The sequence below is a fragment of the Pseudogymnoascus verrucosus genome (assembly GCF_001662655.1).
Source record: "Pseudogymnoascus verrucosus strain UAMH 10579 unplaced genomic scaffold scaffold_14, whole genome shotgun sequence".
NCBI classification, from domain to species: Eukaryota; Fungi; Ascomycota; class Leotiomycetes; order Thelebolales; family Thelebolaceae; genus Pseudogymnoascus; species Pseudogymnoascus verrucosus.
This window is the reverse complement of record NW_017263665.1, coordinates 122,363-142,966: the sequence shown is the minus strand read 5'-3', so window position 1 is coordinate 142,966 and position 20,604 is coordinate 122,363. Positions and strand designations below refer to the sequence as shown.

The 20,604-nt window shown below is 50.2% G+C and overlaps 5 protein-coding genes across 5 annotated transcripts; all 5 read left to right on the top strand.

The window, feature by feature from the left end:
• The first annotated feature begins 447 nt into the window (after positions 1-447).
• On the top strand, positions 448-6,241 carry VE01_03912 (uncharacterized protein). The gene is made up of 3 exons (XM_018273391.2): positions 448-562; positions 650-4,560; positions 4,610-6,241. Exons 2-3 carry the CDS (start codon positions 1,034-1,036, stop codon positions 6,024-6,026), a joined length of 4,944 nt encoding a protein of 1,647 aa, XP_018131609.1. The 5' UTR covers positions 448-562; positions 650-1,033; the 3' UTR covers positions 6,027-6,241.
• Position 6,242: 1 nt separating this feature from the next.
• On the top strand, positions 6,243-13,130 carry VE01_03911 (uncharacterized protein). The gene is made up of 4 exons (XM_059463577.1): positions 6,243-7,661; positions 7,715-7,790; positions 7,841-12,904; positions 12,989-13,130. The coding sequence occupies exons 1-4, from the start codon at positions 6,556-6,558 to the stop codon at positions 13,073-13,075; spliced, it is 6,333 nt and encodes a 2,110-aa protein (XP_059319802.1). The 5' UTR covers positions 6,243-6,555; the 3' UTR covers positions 13,076-13,130.
• A 323-nt stretch (positions 13,131-13,453) lies between these two features.
• On the top strand, positions 13,454-15,328 carry VE01_03910 (uncharacterized protein). The gene has a single exon (XM_018273389.2). The coding sequence runs from the start codon at positions 13,550-13,552 to the stop codon at positions 15,320-15,322; it is 1,773 nt and encodes a 590-aa protein (XP_018131751.2). The 5' UTR covers positions 13,454-13,549; the 3' UTR covers positions 15,323-15,328.
• A 389-nt stretch (positions 15,329-15,717) lies between these two features.
• VE01_03909 (uncharacterized protein) lies at positions 15,718-17,526 on the top strand. The gene has a single exon (XM_018273388.2). The coding sequence runs from the start codon at positions 15,871-15,873 to the stop codon at positions 17,050-17,052; it is 1,182 nt and encodes a 393-aa protein (XP_018131714.1). The 5' UTR covers positions 15,718-15,870; the 3' UTR covers positions 17,053-17,526.
• Positions 17,527-19,197: 1,671 nt separating this feature from the next.
• VE01_03908 (uncharacterized protein) lies at positions 19,198-19,845 on the top strand (the record flags this gene model as incomplete). Its single annotated transcript, XM_018273387.1, has 2 exons — positions 19,198-19,306; positions 19,352-19,845. 2 exons carry the CDS (start codon positions 19,198-19,200, stop codon positions 19,843-19,845), a joined length of 603 nt encoding a protein of 200 aa, XP_018131715.1.
• Positions 19,846-20,604: the final 759 nt, after the last annotated feature.

The window sequence follows — 20,604 nt, the reverse complement described above, 5'->3', positions numbered from 1 at the left end:
TGTAGCCACTGAAGCCAAGAGTGTCTCGGACGGCAGATTGACGCCTTACCTATTAGGTCAATTAGGTCATCTGGAACGGAATAACTGATGCGCCGTCTTTATTAGGCTTACTTACTAGGGATAAGATAGGATAAGATAGGATAAGATATACCCCGTACTTTCCCCTTGAGGTTACGGCTAGTACCGGCGCCATTCCTGATCAAGTTACTGGGTATTATTCTGGAAGGCTGAACGCCCTGCTTAGTCAGCAGCCTGGGATAACCTGTGGATTTTATGTTTACTGTGGATACTATGTGTACACTTAGACCATGGCTGGCTGGCTGGCTGGCTGGCTGTACAATGCTGTGCCTATCTATGTTGTGCTGTGCTGTGCTGTTTTGTTCTATGTCGTGTCTTGTTATACGCATCTTAGACGCTGACTCTTTGTTATATAATTATGCTATTATACACTATTATACACTATTATACATAATTATACTCTTGTTATACCCTTGTTATACCCAGCCTTGCGCTACTTTGGGAATATATGCATGCCAACTGCCAACTCATGATAGAGTACCATGTAGGTTAGTTACCGTGGACTTCCTTGGCCCTTCCTCTACTTGCTGTTAATAGAATGTAAACATTTGTCTGTGATTGATACATACAGTTCAGGCTTCATCTTTTGCTTCCTGCTTCTTATTAACGCTTGCTCTCTGCTATATCCATCCCTAAAGGCGCGCGGCACTCCCTCAAAGTTGTGCCGTGAGAGGGTCCCTGCGTTTCGTTTGCGACGGTGAGCTAAGGTACACCCTGGAACCCCCAACCCAACTTCAGCTCCAATGGCCTCGACTGCTGCCCTATGAGACGAACGTTCGTCAAATTGTGTCGGTGACAGTTGCTCTTGCTTGGAAATACCCCATTGTGATCTGCTACACCCTGCATCTTCAACCGCGAGTTTACACTTCCATCTCCATTCGCATCAGCATATCCACATCGCGTCAATTTCACTTGTTGTTGCCCGTTGTAGCTGTCGGAGATAGCTTCGATCGACATGGCCGGCAAGCCAGCGCCGTACTGGGGAGCTATCAACCCACCGCCCGAAGTTGTCGCTCAACGACAGGGCTCTCTTCGAAAGGGCTCTCTAGGCAATGGATCTACGGGCCCGAATCTGCAGAAAGCCCTCCCTACTGAACCATATCCTCGAGCCCCCCAGCCTCAGCCCCAGCCCAGGCCCGACCGCTATTCGATCCAGAGCCAGGCGCCTACGGAATCGACGCTGAGCCCATTCGCATCGCCAGTCGAGTCGACATTCCGCGCCGAAGGTCTTGCGCCTCGACCTCCCTCATACCAATACGGCGGAGACCCCTACAACAAGGAATCGTTGGAGAGACGGCGCAAACGCGCCAGTCGAGAAAAGGCCCAACAGCTATTCGAAGAAAGCACTGGCCCTCCACCAGCAGCCCCAGAAGTTCCTCGGCAGGGTCCCCCATCGAGCTATAGGCCTCCGCAGTCCAATGGCGACCGATACTTGGAGTCGGAGGGCATCAGGTCTCGGAGGCCATCCGAACCCGTCGAACGCGCTAGACAGAACCCCGAAGATTATTACCGCGAAGCTTCCCAATTGAACAAAGATCGCGGGGCTGGGCGTAGGCCACTGAATGTCGATACGGAACTCGGTCGAGCAAATACTTCTGGGAATCCCGCGAGTCGCGACGACAACGCCGAGAGATCAAATATAAGACGAGGGAGCGTACAAGCGCGAAAGGAGAGGCCGGAAATCCGGAGCGCGGTTGCTAATTCGCAAAACCGAAGGCGATCAAGCGCTACCGAGGCAGGGGCACAGCAGCAGTACACGTCAGAGAGGTCGCCGCTGCAGAAGTTGGAACGGACTCTCATCACCAAGGAAGAGAAGCGTGCACGCATGGAAGAAGCCGAACGGCGCGCAAGAGAGGCAAAAACAGGCCGCACTGGCCAAAACACCGTCCATTTCGGGGCCAGAGCACCCGCAGATGCGAGAAGCGAGCCGCGGGCTTTGCCAGAGGAAAGAGAGATACCAAGAGAGAGAGAGAGAGATACAAGGGGATTGGGTATCGTTGGACAGGATGACCGCCAGATTCCGAGTCTGCAAGAAAGCATGAAACCGGTGCCTGTGCGACCTCCTGCTCCCATCGGAAAAGATGTTAGTTATCAGCCGAAGCCTCAACTCCAGCCACATCCTGAGCCTCAGAGTGAGACTGCGGCGCCTCCTCAACCCGATGTGCAACCTGGGGTTCAGCGAGGACGGAGCTTCCGAGAGCGCGCGGGAGCGTTTTTGCAGCGGAGTAATAGTAACAAGCTGAAAAAGAAAGAGCCAAAATCTAATTGGGGTGTTATGGCAGACGAGCTGAAAGCGGGTAATGCGGCTGCAGCGGTAAACAACTCTCAAGGTCATGATGGCCAGACGCAGCGAGGATTCTCGGCGGTGCCCTTGGACTCCGCCCAGACCAATGCTGGACATAGAGGCCGTGGTGCTGCTGTCCTGGGCGCTGCTGCCCTGGGTTCTGCTGTTCTGGCTAGTGGTGGTTCAAAACGCCAAGATAGAAATAATTTGGATACGGAAGGACTGTCTGATGATGATACTTCAGACGCCGTGCCAATACGAGGAAACTCGACGCGGAAGATTGAGCAACTGATGGGAAATAAACTCGGGACAGACATCCGAAGAACAATGTCTCCACAGCAACAGCAACTCTTTGCGGACAGGCTTGATCGCTCAGAGGAGTTGGGTCCGGAGTTAAATGCCAACCGTGAGCGTGAGCTCGACGGTGGAGCAACGGATATGGCGACTGTAAATGGACCGAGGTATGCTGTTCCCGCGGCGGCTGCTGCTGGAAACTATGGCCAGGAGCAGGCAGCGACAGGGCCGGATGGGCACCATTACTTCTCGAAGATTGTCCATGCAGGCCGAAACAAGCGAGATCCGTTTACGCCAGGATATGGCCTATACGCCCCTCCAGAACGGCTGTTTGAGTGGAAGACTGCTGGCGTGGCATCTCTGACCAGGACGTTGCTTGATGTGAAGGAGCCTCTACCGAAGCAAACAGAAGCGGATAAGGATAAGGCATGGTGGGAAGCTGGGAACACTGGGAGACGAAGACGTAGTGTTGCGAAAGCAACTGAGAATGCAGAGACTCACAAGGTGGTCAAGGATGGTCCCACTGGATTTAGCCCACGACTATTCTTAAAGTGTGGACCTCTACTCCGCTACGCTGGTATGAAGAAGGAGAAGGCGTCTCAGCGACCCGGGAGTCGTGCGGCAGCTCCAGCCAAAGAAATTTGGAGAGGCAGTGTGATGATAGTCACAGAGGATGCACGTTCCAAGTACGATGAGGCGGTGCCGACTCTACGTCTATTTGCCCAGCCGAAATCTCTGTTCCCGCCACCGCCGCGTCACTTTAAGAGCGGCGCTGATGTTGCGCCAGAGTATGTTGACCCTCTTGCTGGGCAGACGAAGGTTGGGCGCGATGGGAAGACGTTGTATGTTCGCCCGGTGGAGGAATTAGAAGAGGCTATTGATCTGTCGAGAAATGAGTCCGATGAAGGCATCTTTGAGGGACAACGCAGTCCGTCAGCTCATGCAGATGGCTCTGCTGGCCAGGTGGATGGCGAGATGGCAGGAAAAGTGGCTACTGTGAAGGGATTCCGTCTACATGCTGAACGTGGTGTTACATTTTGGCGTTTCAATATTGAAGTTGAGCTTACTGACAAGCAACAACGCATTGCATACAAGATCAACAATGGTCCGGCAACCGGTTTCTGGGTTCCAGCTCTGGGACAGTCCATGAACATGATGTTCCACAGCTGCAACGGCTTCAGTCTCAGTGTTAACTCGGATGAGTTCAGCGGACCCGACCCGATGTGGCGCGATGTGATGAATACCCACCAAACGCAGCCATTCCATGTCATGATTGGAGGCGGAGATCAGATTTACAATGATTGTGTCATGAATCAGACGGAGCTTTTCGCGGATTGGCTTTCTACCAAAAACCCGATCCATAAGCACAATGCGTCATTTACGCCAGAGATGCAGGATGAACTGGAGGAATTCTATCTCAACAGGTATTCTACGTGGTTTTCTCAGGGCTTGTTTGGCCTCGCCAACTCTCAGATTCCTATGGTGAATATCTTCGATGACCACGATATCATTGATGGCTTTGGATCGTATCCGCACCACTTCATGGAATCGCCAGTATTCTCGGGGTTGGGCAACGTTGCATTCAAGTACTACATGCTCTTTCAACACCAGAGTAGCATCGACGAGGGGGAAGATACGGAACCTAGCTGGCTTATCGGTGAAAGCCCTGGGCCATATATCAAAGAGCACAGCCGCAGTGTTTTCATGTCTATGGGAGCGGGCATCTCCTTTCTTGGGATGGATTGCCGGACTGAGCGCGGTCGCGAAGATGTGTTGTCGGAAGAAACTTACCACATGATTATGGACCGATGTCACGATGAGATTGTTTTGGGTGAAACTAAGCATCTTATTGTGTTGATGGGTGTTCCGATTGCATACCCCAGACTCGTGTGGCTTGAGAATATGTAAGTCAGCAACCCTGAAGCCGATACGGCGCTTACTAACGATTGATAGTCTTACTTCGAAAGTCATGGATCCTGTAAAGGCTCTTGGTCGGGCAGGGCTATTCGGCAGCTTTCTCAATCAATTTGATGGTGGTGTTGAGATTCTCGACGATCTTGATGACCATTGGACTGCTAAAAGCCACAAAAAGGAGCGACAATACCTCATCGAAGACCTTCAAGACCTAGCAGCTGATAAGTCAGTTCGCATTACCATTCTCGGCGGTGACGTGCATCTCGCAGCCATCGGGCAGTTCTACAGCAACCCCAAGCTAGGAATCCCCAAAGACAAAGACCACAGGTACATGCCCAACGTCGTATCCTCCGCCATCGTAAACACCCCTCCACCAGACATGATGGCCGACATCCTCAACAAGCGCAACAAAGTCCACCACTTCGACGACGAGACCGACGAGAGCATGATCCCCATCTTCACCCACGACGTGGACGGCAAGAAGCGCAACAACAACTGCCTCCTCCCCCGCCGCAACTGGTGCTCTATCCGCCCATACAACCCGGAGCTCTCACCCCCCTCAACACCATCCGACGAGCGCAGCCCTAGTCCCGAACGCCCTGGTCTTCTCCGCCGCCTCTCCATGACGCGCCGCCCAACATATCGCGCAGATGCACCGATGCGGAATGAACCGTCCCGCCCGCCTCTTGCACGTGGCGGCAGCGGTCTCCTACGCCGTCTATCTTCCAGCCGAGGACGCCCGACGGAGCCTTACCCCGGGGGAAGACCCGAGACACCCCAGCGTACGCGAAGTCTCACTCGAGACTTCCGCCCCGCAGCGCTCTTCCGACGTCTCTCAGGCCGACAAGGCAAGCGCACCAGCAACAGTGGCGGCATCAACGGCTACGGCTCCGAGACCGACTCCGAGCCGCCGTATAGCAGCGAAGACGTACGAATCCCGCGCATCAGGGGCGGTGCGGGTGATGACGACTACTTCAGCGCTAAACACAAGGGTAAACAACCTGTGCGCAACCAGAGCAGCTCAGACGGCTTCAGCTTCGACGAATCTCCACCTCTATCCACCGCCGCGGCACTACCACGCACACGGGCCCACGAACGTCCGCCACCAAGCCACCGCAATAACTCCCTATCCGAACGCGTGCAATCCGCGGAAGCGATCGGGTCGCCGCGCGTTCCGCCGCTGAGGGCGTTCCATCGGACGCCGACGGGGTTGAGTTTGAAAGCGGCGAAGGCTGGGAGGGAGCCGAGGGAGGAGGATGCGATTGATCTTGAGGGGGGGCTGGAGATTACGTTGAATGTGGAGGTTAATCAGCGGGATCCGGCGGGGATTACGGCGCCGTATCGGTTGTTGGTTCCGGCGCTTTTCTTTGATGGGGGGGTGGGGAAGGGGGTGGAGAGGAAGAAGAGTGTTGTGCAGAGGTTGATTGGGATGGGGAGGGAGGGGGTGGGGATGTGAAATGCGTAGGGGATGTGAAAAGCGTAGGGGATGTGAAAAGCGTAGGGGAGGAAAATCGTAGGGAAGATGTGTGGTTTTGGGAAGAGGGGGATATAATACCCATTTGTTTCGTTCATTTTGGAGCGGGATAGCGTAGAGTGTATACTGATTGATAGATTGATTTTATAGCGAGCGATCTAGCCAGCGGGGGACGATATATTGGAATTATAGGAGCGCATCACTGCATTTACCACGTTTTTTATATTTCGGCGGCTTGTGCTGTATTTGAAGCTTGAATCCCGACTACGGATACCAGCCGAATGACAGCGGAGTCAAAGCGTCCGCCACCATCTCATGGGCCGCTCCAGACCTGACAGCTGACAGGGTCCGTCCCGTCCCCCACGCGGCCAGCACGCAGCCAATATTTCAGCCGCACGAACAAGTCACTCACACTATACTCAGCTCTCACCCTCATAATGACGGGTACCCCTCATCATCAACCTTTGCCAGGCGTGGGCGCTACACTGCCAAGTTGGTTCGGATCATAAAGATGGACATCTACGACCTCACCGAGGCGACGGCGCGCACCGTGCTCTCCGACTCCAACGACTACCCAGCTGCAGCTGATACATCCGGGTCTAGTTCCGCCGGAGCTACCCCGCCGGGTCTCGATCTCGCTGATGTTTGGCAATTTGTGCTTCATTGCCCCGACTTGGATCGGTTTAAAACCACCAGTTTCATGCCGACGGGCACGGCCTTCGGGATTGGAGAGGGTGCTTGCTATCGCGTTGATAGGGGGGAGGTGAATAGAGAAGGCGATGCGAAGGTTTTGGCTATTAAGTATCTTAAGACTACTGAGCATCCGTCGAGGAAGGTGGATGATGTGGAGAGTAGGCGTTCGATTGAGACTGTGCTCCGGGAACTGAGGGTGCTGACCCATAACCCGATTAGGGAGTGTGAGAATATTGTTCAGCTCCTTGGGTATGGGTCGCGGACTGTGGGAGAGCATATATCGCTGTATCTTGTTGCGGAGTTTGCGGCGCATGGCACGTTGAGGGGGTATCTGGGGAAGAAGAGGGAGGCGGGCGAGAAGGTGTCGGTTGTGGAGAAGATCAGGTTTTGCAGCGGAATTGCGAATGGGTTGGCTGCGTTGCACGCGTCTGGGATAGCGCAGGGAGATGTGAAGCTGGAGAATACGCTTGTTTGTGAGACTGATGGTGGGGAGATTGTGGCGAAGCTTTCGGATTTTGGACACTCGATTCTTGATGATGAGTCGAGGTATATCGGGACGACTATCTTTAATCCGCCGGCGGTGCGACAGGGAAAGTCGATTTCGACGATGAGAGAAGATCACTATAAATGTGATATTTTTTCTTATGGCTTGATGGTGTGGGAGATTGTGCAGGATGGAAAAAGATATGCTGACCGTCAACATCGAGACGATCCCATCACCTGGCTTAATGGGTTGCCGAGAGATGATCTTCTGCGCCTTGCATTGCTGGCTACTCAAGATCTTCTACCGGCTGATGCAGCCAAAATTACATTGCTGCAAAATGTGTTGGAGTCTACCTTGAGGGATGATGCAGCAGATCGAGTAACTATTGGGGAAGTTATGAAGCTTTTCAACTTGGAACGAGAATTTGTTGCAAAAGAAAAGTGAGTTTCTGTATGGAAGGTTTAAACGCTTACTGATGAGATATGCTTTATAGGAAGATGACAATAATATCCTCTTTTGGGACTTCTCAACTTTCAACGCTCGAAAGATGGTCGTTGTATAGGGCCGATGTAAGTACGGAACTAGTCCGCCATCAACCCAGGTAGCTAACAGGAGACAGTCACTTGCAAACACAGTCCCGTTTCCTCTGCAGAAACGAGTATTCGCGAGATTGCAATCGATGGCCTCTACCCATACAGATCCAGCCATTCTCGGGAGAACTTTGTTCGAGTTGAGCATGTGCTACCTCCATGGATTTGGAGTCGAAGCCGACCAGGAGAAGATGCTTGAATATCTACGGGAAGCTGCGTCGCTGAAACTTCCTATGGCCGTGGGAATTTGCCATAGAATACATCAATCGTACTCACGAGAGCTTCCCCAGACGTTATCACATGGCCACCCTATGCTCGAGGCGGAAGATCAGTTGATTAGACTTCCAGCCGAGAAGTACTTTTCAGCACGTATTCGAAAGCACGAGTCCTTGTTTCAACAGTCTATTCTACAGATGCCGTTTGATCTCTACTCGGACGACGTTCTGATTGCGAAGGATCTTAGTTTCGTACGAATTGATGAGCTACAGACTATAATTACAAGGGGGGGCATCAATATCTCATCCTTGGTTGGGAGGGTTTCATCCCTCGATTCTACGCAGTTTGGATCTTTGCTTCACTTAGCCGCACGACTAGGATGCCTCCCAATTGTAGAGCTTCTTGTTAATGCCGGCTCTGATGTTAACCTTCACTCCGAAGGCTGCGGGACACCTGTGACAGCTGCATGCCGAGGCGCCAATTCGGATATAGTCCGGTTCCTTCTTCGCAACGGTGCAACTGCACAGCGCCTGGGCGGTAAAGGGCCCGCGCCGCTTCATTGGATGATCATGTTCGAGGAAGACGAACTTGAGCCAATGGTCAAGCTTCTTCAAGACCACTCGGGGGACATTGACTTGTTCTCGAAAGAGGTGCTAGAGCTACGAGAGCATTCGATTCGCTTTGTGTTTAGGCCGATACACTTTGCTGTACAGGCCAGATACTATAAATTGATTGAGGTATTGCTTAAAGCAGGTGCCGCCACACGTGGCGGGGTATTGACACCTCTAGATCTTGCCGTCTCTCTTGGCTTCCCAGAATTGACAACACTTTTCCTTCAATCTCATCCATCTAGCGGTATGCAAAGTCCTCTTTTACATCAAGGACTATCGAACGGTGTCCAGTCACTACTGCAACATGGGAACCAAATTCGATCGCAGTTCGAATCTACACTCGATATGGTACTCAAGTCAACCTTCTCGGATATCAATGTGCCTGATGACTTTGGTCACACACCATTAGCCAATGCAATTAACGACTGCGCTTGCGAGATAAATTTAGACCAGCTGGAAGTCCTTATTGGCCGTGGCGCTGAGCTCAACATCTCTACTGAAAGGGTCGTGAATATATTAGCCAAAAGGAATGACGGACGAGGCGGTCGGATCATGAAGCTGCTGCTGAGTTCCGGAAAGATAAAGGCTTCGCCCGTGCTCCTCAATCAAACCTGTCTTTACGGCGATGAGGAGACTCTCAAAGCCGTGCTAGAAAGTGGTGATATTGACGTGAATGCCCCGCATATTGAAGAAGATGGCGCTATCGGAGCACTTCATTCTTCCGTTATGATTCCTGGAGGCTATCAGATTATTCGCACTCTGCTAGATCATGGCGCAGACATGAATGCAATATACCAAGAGCGGTATGCACTTGAGTTGGCCATCATGACCCCCATTGGAGATGGCGATGTTATTGATCTCTTAATCGAGCGCGGTGCTGAGTTGACATCGCCAACAGAGACCACCATCCTACACGTCGCTGCTCGCCTAGCCTCTAAAGTCAATGGATCTCATGTACTATTTCACCTTCTTCGACACGATAGGGTGCGTGCGTTAATTAACACCCCTATGGATCGCAAAAACCCCTATGCCCCAATACACTGGGCTTGCATTAGCGGAGAGATAGAAGCTATTGCGGCACTAGTTGAAGCAGGGGCAGAAATCTGCACTATCGACGAGTTAGATGTAGTGTCACTCGTTCGAGTAGTAGGACGTTGTCCAGAGCTAAGTCCGAATGCGAAAAATAGAGATTTTGATATATCAAGACATCGACTGCAAGCAGAAAAAACTTATCTGATGCTACTCGATCAGGTTGAACCTGGACACCGAAGAACTCCACTCCATGTAGCTGCCATGATTGGCAACTATGAGCGAGTTGTTGCTCTCGTCGAGAATGGTGCAGACGTGTGGGCTGCAGATTCAGAAAATCGGACACCTGTAGGACATTTACATCCTGATGCTATGGATCCAGACTATGTAATTGAGGACCCAGAACACACGGTATTTTTCGAAAATAGTAGGAAGATATTTGGGTATCTCCAGATGAAGATGATTAGCGTTGCAGGTGTAGCTACGTCGTTGGAAGAAACGAAAGAAGTGTTTTTCAGATCCATGCCCGAAGAAGATGACTCCCCAGAACAGCTTCTGGTGATGAACACCCAGCTGATGGAGAACTCCAAAAGAGATCTGGGAGAGGCCCACCCCGACACAATTTTTGCCATTTCCGAACTTGCGGAAGCTAATCAGTTATTCGAAGACAAATTCCAGGAGGCAGTGGCTCTAGAACGGATTGTTTATGAGTACCGGGAAGCGAACCTGAAAGACGACGATGCAGATCTATTTGAGTCACGCAGTAGTCGCGTCCGGATTTTACTTCATGCGGGAAACCTGGAAGAAGCAAGAAGTTATGGACAAGAAGTGCTCGAGCTTGCCCTCAAGAGCCTAGGGGAAAATCACCTTAACACGGACATCGCACGGCTTAACCTGTCTCTTGTAGATGCAGCTGAAGGAAAAGCTGAAGAAGCTTTAGAATATCAGAAGGAGCTTCACGGAACGATGGGTTCCAGAGATGGTGTCGGGTTTCACAATCGCGATGTGTTAATGGTAAAATTCAATATCGCGCACACAGATTGTAGGTTAGGACGCTGGGACGATGCCGAAGCAGATGTCATATATTTGCTGGGAATTCTTGAGTACATCAAAAAGAAAGCTTATCCTGACTATTTTATCTCCCTTCTCAATCTCGCCCAAACCCACGAAAGGCATAGCAGTTGGGACAATGCGCAGCTCATATATCAAAGCCTCATGGAGCATGCCATGAAGACTAGGGGAGGGCAGTCATATTACACTATGAGAGCAATGGCGGTTCTTATACAGCTCCACAATAAACTATCAAAGTTTAAGGAGGCGTCCGACATTCAACTTAAGTTGTTGGAGAACTTGAAAGCCAAACATGGACTTCAACACCTCGAAACACAAACTAATCTCACGGGGCTTGCTGAAACGTACGAGAACCAAGGCCGGTTGCTGGAAGCCAATATTCTTTGGCAGCAGGCCGTTGATCTACTACAAGAGGCGCTTGGTCCAACAGATGATATGACACTGAAAACCAAACGTTCGTTGCTCCAAAACTTCCACAAGCAGGAGCTCTTCGAGAAAGCCGTACAGGTAAGTCGAGAGATAGCGTCCGCATATAAAACTACTCTCGGCGATGACGATCCAAAAACGCTGTCGGCGGAGACCGAGCTCGCTGTCTTGATCAATAAAACGAACAAAAGCGAAGAAGCAATTGTGTTACAGGAGAAAGCCCTGCAATCATTCGAAGCTACCCATGGGAAGGTGGATGGTGATGTGGCCAGGGCATTAGTAAATCTAGGGGGAATGTATTTACGAGCTGGTCGAACTGAAGATGGCGTGGTTACGGTGAAAAGAGCGCTTGCTATCTATGAAGAACTCCTTGGCGCCGAGAGTCTCGAAGTTGGAACATGCCTCCAATTCCTCGCAACAGCTGCCATAAATGCGGGAAATCGACAGGATTCCTGCGACTATCATGAAAAGGCGCTAGAAATTGAACGTAAAGTCAGAGGGTCGGATAAACACGACGCGTTGCATCTGATGCAATGTCTGGCATATGACTATACTGCCATCGGGAAAGCTGACAAAGCTATGGTTTTGCAGAAAGAAGTTTTAGAAGGATATCGGAACTTGTACGATGAAGAGAACAAGGATGTTTTAGGGGCTCTATTTGATCTCGCGTCTCTGCACCATAGTTTAGAAAATCTGCAAGAGGCGGCAACACTATATGAACAGGCACTCCAGGGTCGTCGAAAACTACTCGGAGACTCGCACGAGGATACTCTAGAAAGCATCGAAACCATTGCGATTGTATACGCTGACATGGAACGCTGGGAAGATGTACAGCCCTTTGCCCATGAAATGTACGCACGAACACTTGAGAAATACGGCGCCGAGCATACAAAGACAAATGCAGCTAGGCAGGGACTCGTCACTGCATACCACTTTTTACAGCTCTGGCCAGAAGTTGAAGAACTCCAGAAGCAGGTTGTCGATATATCAAAACGAACTCTCGGGGCTGACCATCCGGACACTATCGAATCTATGGATATCCTTTGCGAGGCATATAGCAGCCAAGAGAAGTATAAGGAATGTGAACCTTTTGACGTCACTATTTTAGAATATAGGCGACAAGCTTTGGGTCCAGCGGACGAAAAAACGTTGCAATCAATGAGCAACCTAGCATATACTTATGTGGAGATTAAGAAGTACGGCGAGGCTGAAAAGTTGAGATTGGAGATGCTAGAGATATACCTCGAAATGGCGGGTGAAGACAGCGAGGACTACATTGACACCAAAGTCAAGCTTGCGAATATTTACTGGTACCAAGGTCGACTGGATGAAGCAGAGGCGCTCGAACTGACGATCATGGAGTCGCGGATTCGAATTTTGGGCGATGATGATCCGCTGACCCTAGATGCAATGGAATCCCTCGCAAAGACTCTTGTCAAGCAAAAGGAGTTTGATAACGCAGAAATGCTATATCTGGGCGTCCTGGCGTCACAGAAAAAAGCTGCAACCACGCATCTTGATCCATATGTTCTGACAACAATAAAGCGCCTGGAAGATCTTTGCAGTGCACAAAACCGGTGGGGCGAGGCAAAAGAGTATGCGGTAATACTACTGGATGCCATGAAAGAGCTTGCGCCTGTTAATGATGGAAGGGGTGTATTATCAGCGCTGAGTGATCTGAGGAGGATTTATTTCAGGTTGGATGAGAATAAGGATGTTCTGGATGACTTGGATGTGCTGGTACGTTTCTAAATCCCTTAGTTTTATTGAGGACTCTGAAAATTCTCGGTTGAGGCAGAAATGAGGCTAACAATACAACTCTAGATTGTACGGGAAAGGGGGAGAAGGGGGCTTAGATTTGGTGGGACTGGGCAGATTTTCTCGACCTTGGCAGCATTGAAGGATAACTAGTCTGTTTATACTGTCAATACATCTGAAAGCCATAATAAGAACACATTTAAAGCAGTTCCATAGTGCACTTGCGTTTGCCTGTAACTACCAATTAAACGTCTTGCCAGTCAATTTTTCTGGGAGAGCCCACATAGTTTTCGCTTTCTCGGAATCGCTCGCATGTTCGGCGACACATCCTGGACTTGGCTGTCATCTGACAATTAGCAGGCGCCTCCCGCTACGGGTACCCGCTCCATTACAGGTACATACCCGCCCAGCTAGTAGTTGGGCGTGAGTAAGTACTCGCGTGAGGTAGAGAATATGGTGATGACGTAGCAGTCACAGACGTCATCCCTCCGTCTAGGGCGCGCATTTGCCTGCGATAACAACTTTGGGATACATATAGCAATTGAGATGGCTATACAACAGCTATACCGACAGCTTTAGAGGCGGACGAATAATACGCGTCACAGATTCAATTCGTTCGGTAGCTACATGGTTGTAGCCTCCTGGCGTATTAGCTCACGCATCTCCACCTCTCTCCCTGTAAAACCTCCGTCCTCCTACTCCCACTTGACTCGTCTTTCAAGCTTAGTGAAGAGAGCGTACTGCGCATCTGCAATCAGTACAGTGATGCCAATGCGAGCTACCAGGTCATTGGTACGGAAGCGTGATGTGGGAGAGGAGGCGTATGAAGACAAGCAGTCCGATCTCTCGGAGCCTACACTAGAAATGAGCAGGAAGACGAGGCAGCCTGCTAAGAGAATCCGCATGGATAAGGAAGACATTGATAGGACACGCGCTAGCAAAGCGAGACAGGCGCCCAAACCTGACGCCGAGACCACGAGCAAGATAGAAGATCAGGACGGAACAGAGATAGACCCCGAATCAGGGGCAGACATCGACGAGGATGTTGCAGCCGTGAAAAGAGATGCTGCACGGCCGCCGCCGGTAAATAGCGAGTACCTCCCCCTTCCATGGAAAGGGAGACTTGGTTACGCCTGTATAAACACCTATCTCCGTACCTCGACCCCGCCAGTGTTCTCCTCGCGGACGTGTCGCATTGCGAGCATCCTCGCTCACAGACACCCCCTCCATAACGAGATGTTACCCGAACATGCGATACATAATCGACCGAACAAGGCGGCCCCGGCGGATGTTGCGAGGGGTTGTCGATACGTCGAAGAGATTGGCCTTGCGAACGTGCGAGATGTCCCACGGATGTTGCGGTGGAACGACAAGTACGGGATCCGCTTTATGAGGCTGAGCAGCGACATGTTCCCGTTTGCTAGCCACGAGGTGTATGGGTACAGGCTCGCGCCTTTTGCTGCAAGGGCGCTCGCGGAGGTAGGGAAGCTGGGGGCAAAGCTAGGGCATCGGCTCACGATGCATCCGGGGCAATACACGCAGCTAGGAAGTCCACGGCAGGGGGTCGTAGAGAATGCAGTTAGAGACCTAGAGTATCACGATGAGATGCTATCTTTGCTGAAGCTGCCAGAACAACAGGACAGAGACGCGGTGATGGTGTTGCACCTAGGGGGAACCTTTGGCGATAAGACGGCGACTATTGAGCGGTTCAAGGCGAACTATGAGGCGTTGTCGGTGTCGATTAAGAAGCGGCTGGTGCTTGAAAATGACGATGTAAGCTGGTCAGTACATGACCTCTTACCAGTCTGCGAAGAGTTAAACATTCCACTCGTCCTTGACTTCCACCACCACAACATTATATTCGACGCCTCGCAGGTCCGCGAGGGCACTCACGACATTATACCCCTTTTCCCACGCATTAAAGCGACTTGGGACCGCAAGCGAATAAGGCAAAAGATGCACTACTCCGAGCCACGGCCCGAGGCCGTCACAGCACGACAACGACGACGACACAACCCCCGCCCGTCAAGCCTCCCCCCGTGCCCCAACGATATGGATCTAATGATCGAGGCCAAAGACAAGGAGCAGGCTGTGTTTGGACTCATGCGCACGTTGAAGCTACCAGGGTGGGATTGTTTCGCAGATATAATCCCATACGAGCGCAAAGATGAAAAGAGGACAGTGAGGAGGAAATTGAGAGAGGCGGAGGCGCAGGCTACTAGGGATACTAAGAAGGTTAGCAACGTATCGTCAGAGATAATAAGAGAGATGGATGAGATGTCTGAGGACGAGATTGGGATGGGAGGAGAAGACAGCAGGGTGTACTGGCCGCCGGGGATGGAGGAGTGGCTGCGCCCGAAGAAGCGCAATGTGAGAAAGAGAGAGGGGCCGCCTACTTGATCGGACTAGAAACGGCTCTAGATACTAGAGCAATGCCGCTTTGAATTAAATGGTTTCAAACTATAGGATTAATGCGGTTCGGTTCATATTTCTCATTGCATAGAGAAGTGCTTGTCCTATAATGCCATCGGTAAATCCAGAAGTATCTACGCCTGCCTCGTTATGAGAATGTTTTGTAAGTTACTGTAAATAGAAACGCTGTGGGAGCTGGTGCAGTCGCGAAATCACCAACACGTAGTATATAGTGGCTATATACATGTTAGCGACTCTGTGCTCGGAAATTAGGGAGTCTGGAATAGGGAAGAGCTTGGGACTGCTACTTTGGCTTAATTTGGGGTCCATTCAAATTAAAAATCTCGCGGTATATAAACCTGCCAAGCAGGCTGCGAGTGAGTCATACAACTAACACTCATGCAGTCAATGTTGAAGATGTAAACTCTTTGACATTTGACGAACAAATATCTTAGAGCTCTACAACAGAAATATTCAACCCAGCACTATCTAGAACAGTCACAAAAACGCCAACATTAGCCAACAGTGAAATCGTAATGGATGACCCCTCGCCGCGCCCGCAAATCTCCCATCACCGAGAGCCTAGACCTCGCAGGGACAAAAAAAAGCACAGTTGGGATCTCCTTCCAACAGAAGTCGTCCTGCAAATAATATCCAATCTATCCACACCCGCCCACCTTGCCCTCCGACTCGTCTCACGCAGGTTTCACGCCATCTCGTCTGAGGTCCCGCTCATTAGACAGCTGTGGTTCGGCCCCTACCTAGAAGATCGCAAAGCCTTCATGGGTGTGTGTGACCATCCATTCCTCGGTGAGCACGTAACGGCTCTTACATACGACATCACGCGGTTCAGGGAATTCCCCTTCGAAGAGTTGTGCCGACTTTGGCCTAGGCCTTGGAGGTACGAAGCAGAGCCTCGCACTCGTGATCAGAAGGGTAAAGGCTGGCTTGAGAATCACCCTGGACTGTGGCAGTATCTAGAGGTAGTTAAAGAGGCGAAATCCAGCGCGTTCGATGAGAGTCGGGCGTTGACGGAGGGGCTGAGAAAACTCCCTTCGGTGAAGACCGTTCGACTAGCATTTGCGTTTCAGAAGGGGTGGTTAGTGGCTCGTGAAGAACGTATGAGCCCGTTAAGGATGTACTCGGATGTGGAGTGGGTTAGGCGACAGAAGAAACCTTGGGATGCTACGATTAATGGGGAGCATATGGGAATACTTTTGGATTCAATCACTAAAAGCGGAGCAAATATTGAAGAGCTTGACCTCTGGCAAGATTATATCACCGTTCCGCTAAGTGCGTTTAAATTTAAAGAACGATTCGACGAGCTTTCAGTCATATTTAGCCGCTTAACGAGGTTCACTATCAGAATTTCTAAGTCGAGCCTGGAAAAGCAAAAAGATGTTACGGCTTTTCGGAACTTGTTAGCTTTCGCGAAGAAGCTGAGGCAGTTCCACCTATGTATTAATCCTCGCTTCACATATTGGGAGTCTCAAGACTATCTCCAGGAATTAGTTGGTCACTCCATATTGGCTCGGATGCGAAAGATAGAATGCACTGGACGGCCAACTCTCCTAACTACTGGGCGAAGTTCGACAGATTCATTTGACCCGGTATATCCGGGAACTGTGTGGATATTCGAGCATCCTGATCTGTCTCCAGCAACTGCCAGCGATACTTACTTTAGAAGTGTGGGTGGGTTAAGTTTTGATATTCGGTAAATAGGTGCTGATATACAGCGAGGTATGTGTGGCGAAGAGGACGCAGAGGAAGTGTGTAGAAATAACGAGAAATGGAACATAATGATGAGGCTTAGAAGCACCTAAAGACTTGAGCAGAAAGATTTTGAAACCGCTAAATTTGTATGCTATTGTAACTCAAGAATACTTTCCAACGAGGGGGGAAGAGGGGTTATGTTTTGACATGGTGTCGTATGTTCGTGGGTCTCCCGACAGGAAGCCTCTTCAAAGGCTTCCTTGGCGCAGTAGCCCATTGCGACTTTTGGTGATGATGAATGGGGATAGGACCGATCGACTGGCAGGCCAACATATCGACTGGGCTGAAAGGTAAAGGCAGTTGACAAAAGACGGTAAAGCGAAGTAAGCCAACAGATTGCTTGAAAGTACTGAGTTGAGGACAGAGCGAATAATATAAGGGCACCCAAAGAGAGTAATGAGTGCAGTGCGAAATGGAGGGATGATATCCATTTTCTGCTGTAGGAGGTTACGAAATAAGTTACATTTTCCAGTTATTTCTACCTTGGAAATAAGCCATTACATTTCGGGGTCTCGCAATTATGATTGCAGTTGTCTTTAAGACAGTAAGCTGAATCTATGTTGGATAAAAGTTAGAATAGATAGAGTAGGTACCAAAACGGAAACGCTATATGGAGCCGTAAACAGTCGCGAAATCGCCAACATGTTGTGTATAATAGATATATAATTTCCCGCCAGCTCATGAATAGGCACAGCTCAAGGTTGGGGCCAGAACAAAAAGTATGTGAGCGATTTATACATCGACAAATTGGGGGGTCTGTGACAGAGAAAGCGCCGCCAAGCCGGCGAAGCCGGTCAAAGGCGGGGTGTTATATTTACGTGGCAGTAGGAAGTTTACTTACGCACGGTGGCTCTTTGGAGCAGAATATTAAGTTGACGCCACTGTCATTACCGGTATCATGGGGTAGCGATCAATCGGTACGCCGTCATTTCTAAAACAGTAGGCTATTTATCTCTATCAGCTTATTACCACTGTCAAGTCTCATAGGCAGAGGCGCCAACGAGACACGGGCTTTGAACCACAGTCGAATCCACGATTTGGGGACGCTGCAACTAATTAGTAGTTTAAAGATCTGCATGTCTACCCTCCTGCCAAATGGATAGACTCACCTTCCTAAGTTTGCGATGAGGCCTGCACCCCATACCCACAAGGTCTCTACCAGGAACCCCCACGTTTCATACTTGGGCACGGTCTTTCCCATATTACAACGTTTGTGATCCTACAGTAACCTAATCGAAACATGCTTACTTTCCATCTTTTAAGCCAACCAACTGCCATATGTCTCCCACGTCAAATTTAAGCTAATCTTATTTCCCCACATTCCAAGACTTTACGTACCTTGACTAGACGCTATGCGACCGTTACGTTCCACAACTGTTACATTCTAATCTACGGTATAGAGAGCGAACACCACACTCTATATACCATCCTACAGGTAACGTTAAGACAATTGGTTTACTGCCCTCGGGCTCGGTGATTTGAGAAACATAATCTTCAACGAGCTAGATAGTAAAGATGCGGTCAAATTAGATTTTAGGAAATGTTATGGCAAGCTGTCCCATGTAGATGCTGTCAGGAAATATCATTTTGGAAGGCCATTATGTAGTCACATGAGCCTCTACTTGTTTGATAACTAAGCCATATCACAGTCATGTTATATATTAAGGTATTTCAGGAACCCACTTAAAGAATCTACGACGGCTAACTGACCCCCTAGACGAAGGCCAACTTGTTAATCTTCTTCGTCGGGCCGTTTCTTAATTCCGCGTCCTACCAAGCCGCCCTAAAACTCTAAAATAGCAAGGTTACTTCTGACATCAATTTAAACGCCTTTGCGCTCTATATACAACCGTTACGTACAATCCTATGAATGCTACTCTGTGTGCATACTACTATAACACCCCAGTGCTTCTATATGGAACTGTAAAAAGCATATATAAGATGGTTTAGATCCCCCTAACACATTTAGGTGGCTCTACAGTAACACATATTACTACTTCTTACATTACGAAAGAACCGGTTCTCTCCTCAGCTCTACAATGCTTAGCTATCTTCCTATCGTTACTGCTCTCCTTGCAGTTGGCCCTGCAATGGCCCACATGGAGCTAAACTGGCCATATCCTCTTCGCAGTAGATTTGACCCTGCCAATGACTGGTCCCATATCGACTACTCTATGACTTCGCCCCTCCTCGCAGATGGTACGTATACTATACCTTTAAATGTAACCAGTTAACATTATCTAGGCTCAAACTTCCCCTGCAAAGGATACCAAACCGACAACTTCCGTGCAACTGCATTCTACTCCGCTGGAAGCACCTATGAGATGTCCCTTACGGGAACCGCTACTCATAATGGCGGGTCATGTCAGATATCCCTTAGCTACGACAATGGAGCCACCTTCAAAGTCATCAAGTCAATGCTCGGTGGCTGCCCTCTGACTTCGAAATATGACTTCGTCATCCCGTCGGAAGCACCTAATGGCCGGGCCCTCCTGGCATGGACATGGTTCAACCTCACTGGAAACCGTGAGATGTACATGAACTGCGCAAATGTTGAAGTCATCAACAACGCAGGCGATGCTGCCAAGTTCAGTGCTCGGCCTAACATCTTTGTGGCAAATGTCAACAACGGCTGCGCAACAGTGGAGTGGCAACAGACCGTGTTTGCGAATCCGGGAGACCAAGTTATCTATGGTAATGGAGTTACTAGCAGCAACCCCGCCTACCCAGTTTGTTAAATACCGAAGTTGAGGTATAGGATGAGATCGATCGTTTTCGTACAGCTTTTTTGATATGCAGTTAGCAAGTAGGGCGGGTATTAGTACAATGCAGCCTGACAATGGATGTATATAGTTAAGCAACAAGGTCTCTGAGAGGAACATTCCCATATATCCTCCTTCATACATGATCGTCCAGCCATCTGGGTATTCGCGTCAATAACCCATCCCGATCCAGATCATTAAGTAACTCATGCCAACCCTCCTTCTCTTCTACTAGCTCCTTATCCACTGACCCCATCCCCTCCATCAACCCCCTATTCCCCGCCACATAAGCCCACACATTGGTCGTTCCATGCAACGCCAACGTCGGGACCCTCCACCCCTCCAACCACGCCCTCGCCCGTTCTGCCACCCTTGCAGCACTCGCGGCCGTCAAAAACGACACCCCTTCCTTACAGTCCGCCTATCTCCCTCCATCCCCCTCCTCTTCCCTTCGTCCTTCGTCATTCCACCCTCTCCGACCCCAAGCCCCGGCACAGTCCACCCCGGCACCAATCTCGCTGCGGTACCAGCCAGCATGCCCAACCATGCTACCGGCTACGGAATAACCGGGCTAAGCAGCACCACCCCCGTTATACCAGTTGAATCCGCAGCCACACTCCCTATCGCCACCAAACCCCCCATCGAATGCACAATCAGAAATGTGTTACCTGTCCCTCCGGCGGCTCCAGCTCCTTCCACATCCCCCAGCAGCCGCAGCCGCAGCGCCTCCCCCGC

What these genes read in the sequence shown, in the direction of transcription:
- VE01_03909 (XM_018273388.2), top strand. Translation starts at nt 15,871, where the DNA reads ATGGATGACCCCTCGCCGCGCCCGCAAATCTCCCATCACCGAGAGCCT.
- VE01_03910 (XM_018273389.2), top strand. Translation starts at nt 13,550, where the DNA reads ATGGTTGTAGCCTCCTGGCGTATTAGCTCACGCATCTCCACCTCTCTC.
- VE01_03911 (XM_059463577.1), top strand. Translation starts at nt 6,556, where the DNA reads ATGGACATCTACGACCTCACCGAGGCGACGGCGCGCACCGTGCTCTCC. An exon ending in GAATTTGTTGCAAAAGAAAA is followed by an intron (nt 7,662 to 7,714) that starts GTGAGTTTCTGT and finishes TATGCTTTATAG; the next exon opens with GAAGATGACAATAATATCCT. An exon ending in TGGATGACTTGGATGTGCTG is followed by an intron (nt 12,905 to 12,988) that starts GTACGTTTCTAA and finishes ATACAACTCTAG; the next exon opens with ATTGTACGGGAAAGGGGGAG.
- VE01_03912 (XM_018273391.2), top strand. Translation starts at nt 1,034, where the DNA reads ATGGCCGGCAAGCCAGCGCCGTACTGGGGAGCTATCAACCCACCGCCC. An exon ending in CTCGTGTGGCTTGAGAATAT is followed by an intron (nt 4,561 to 4,609) that starts GTAAGTCAGCAA and finishes AACGATTGATAG; the next exon opens with TCTTACTTCGAAAGTCATGG.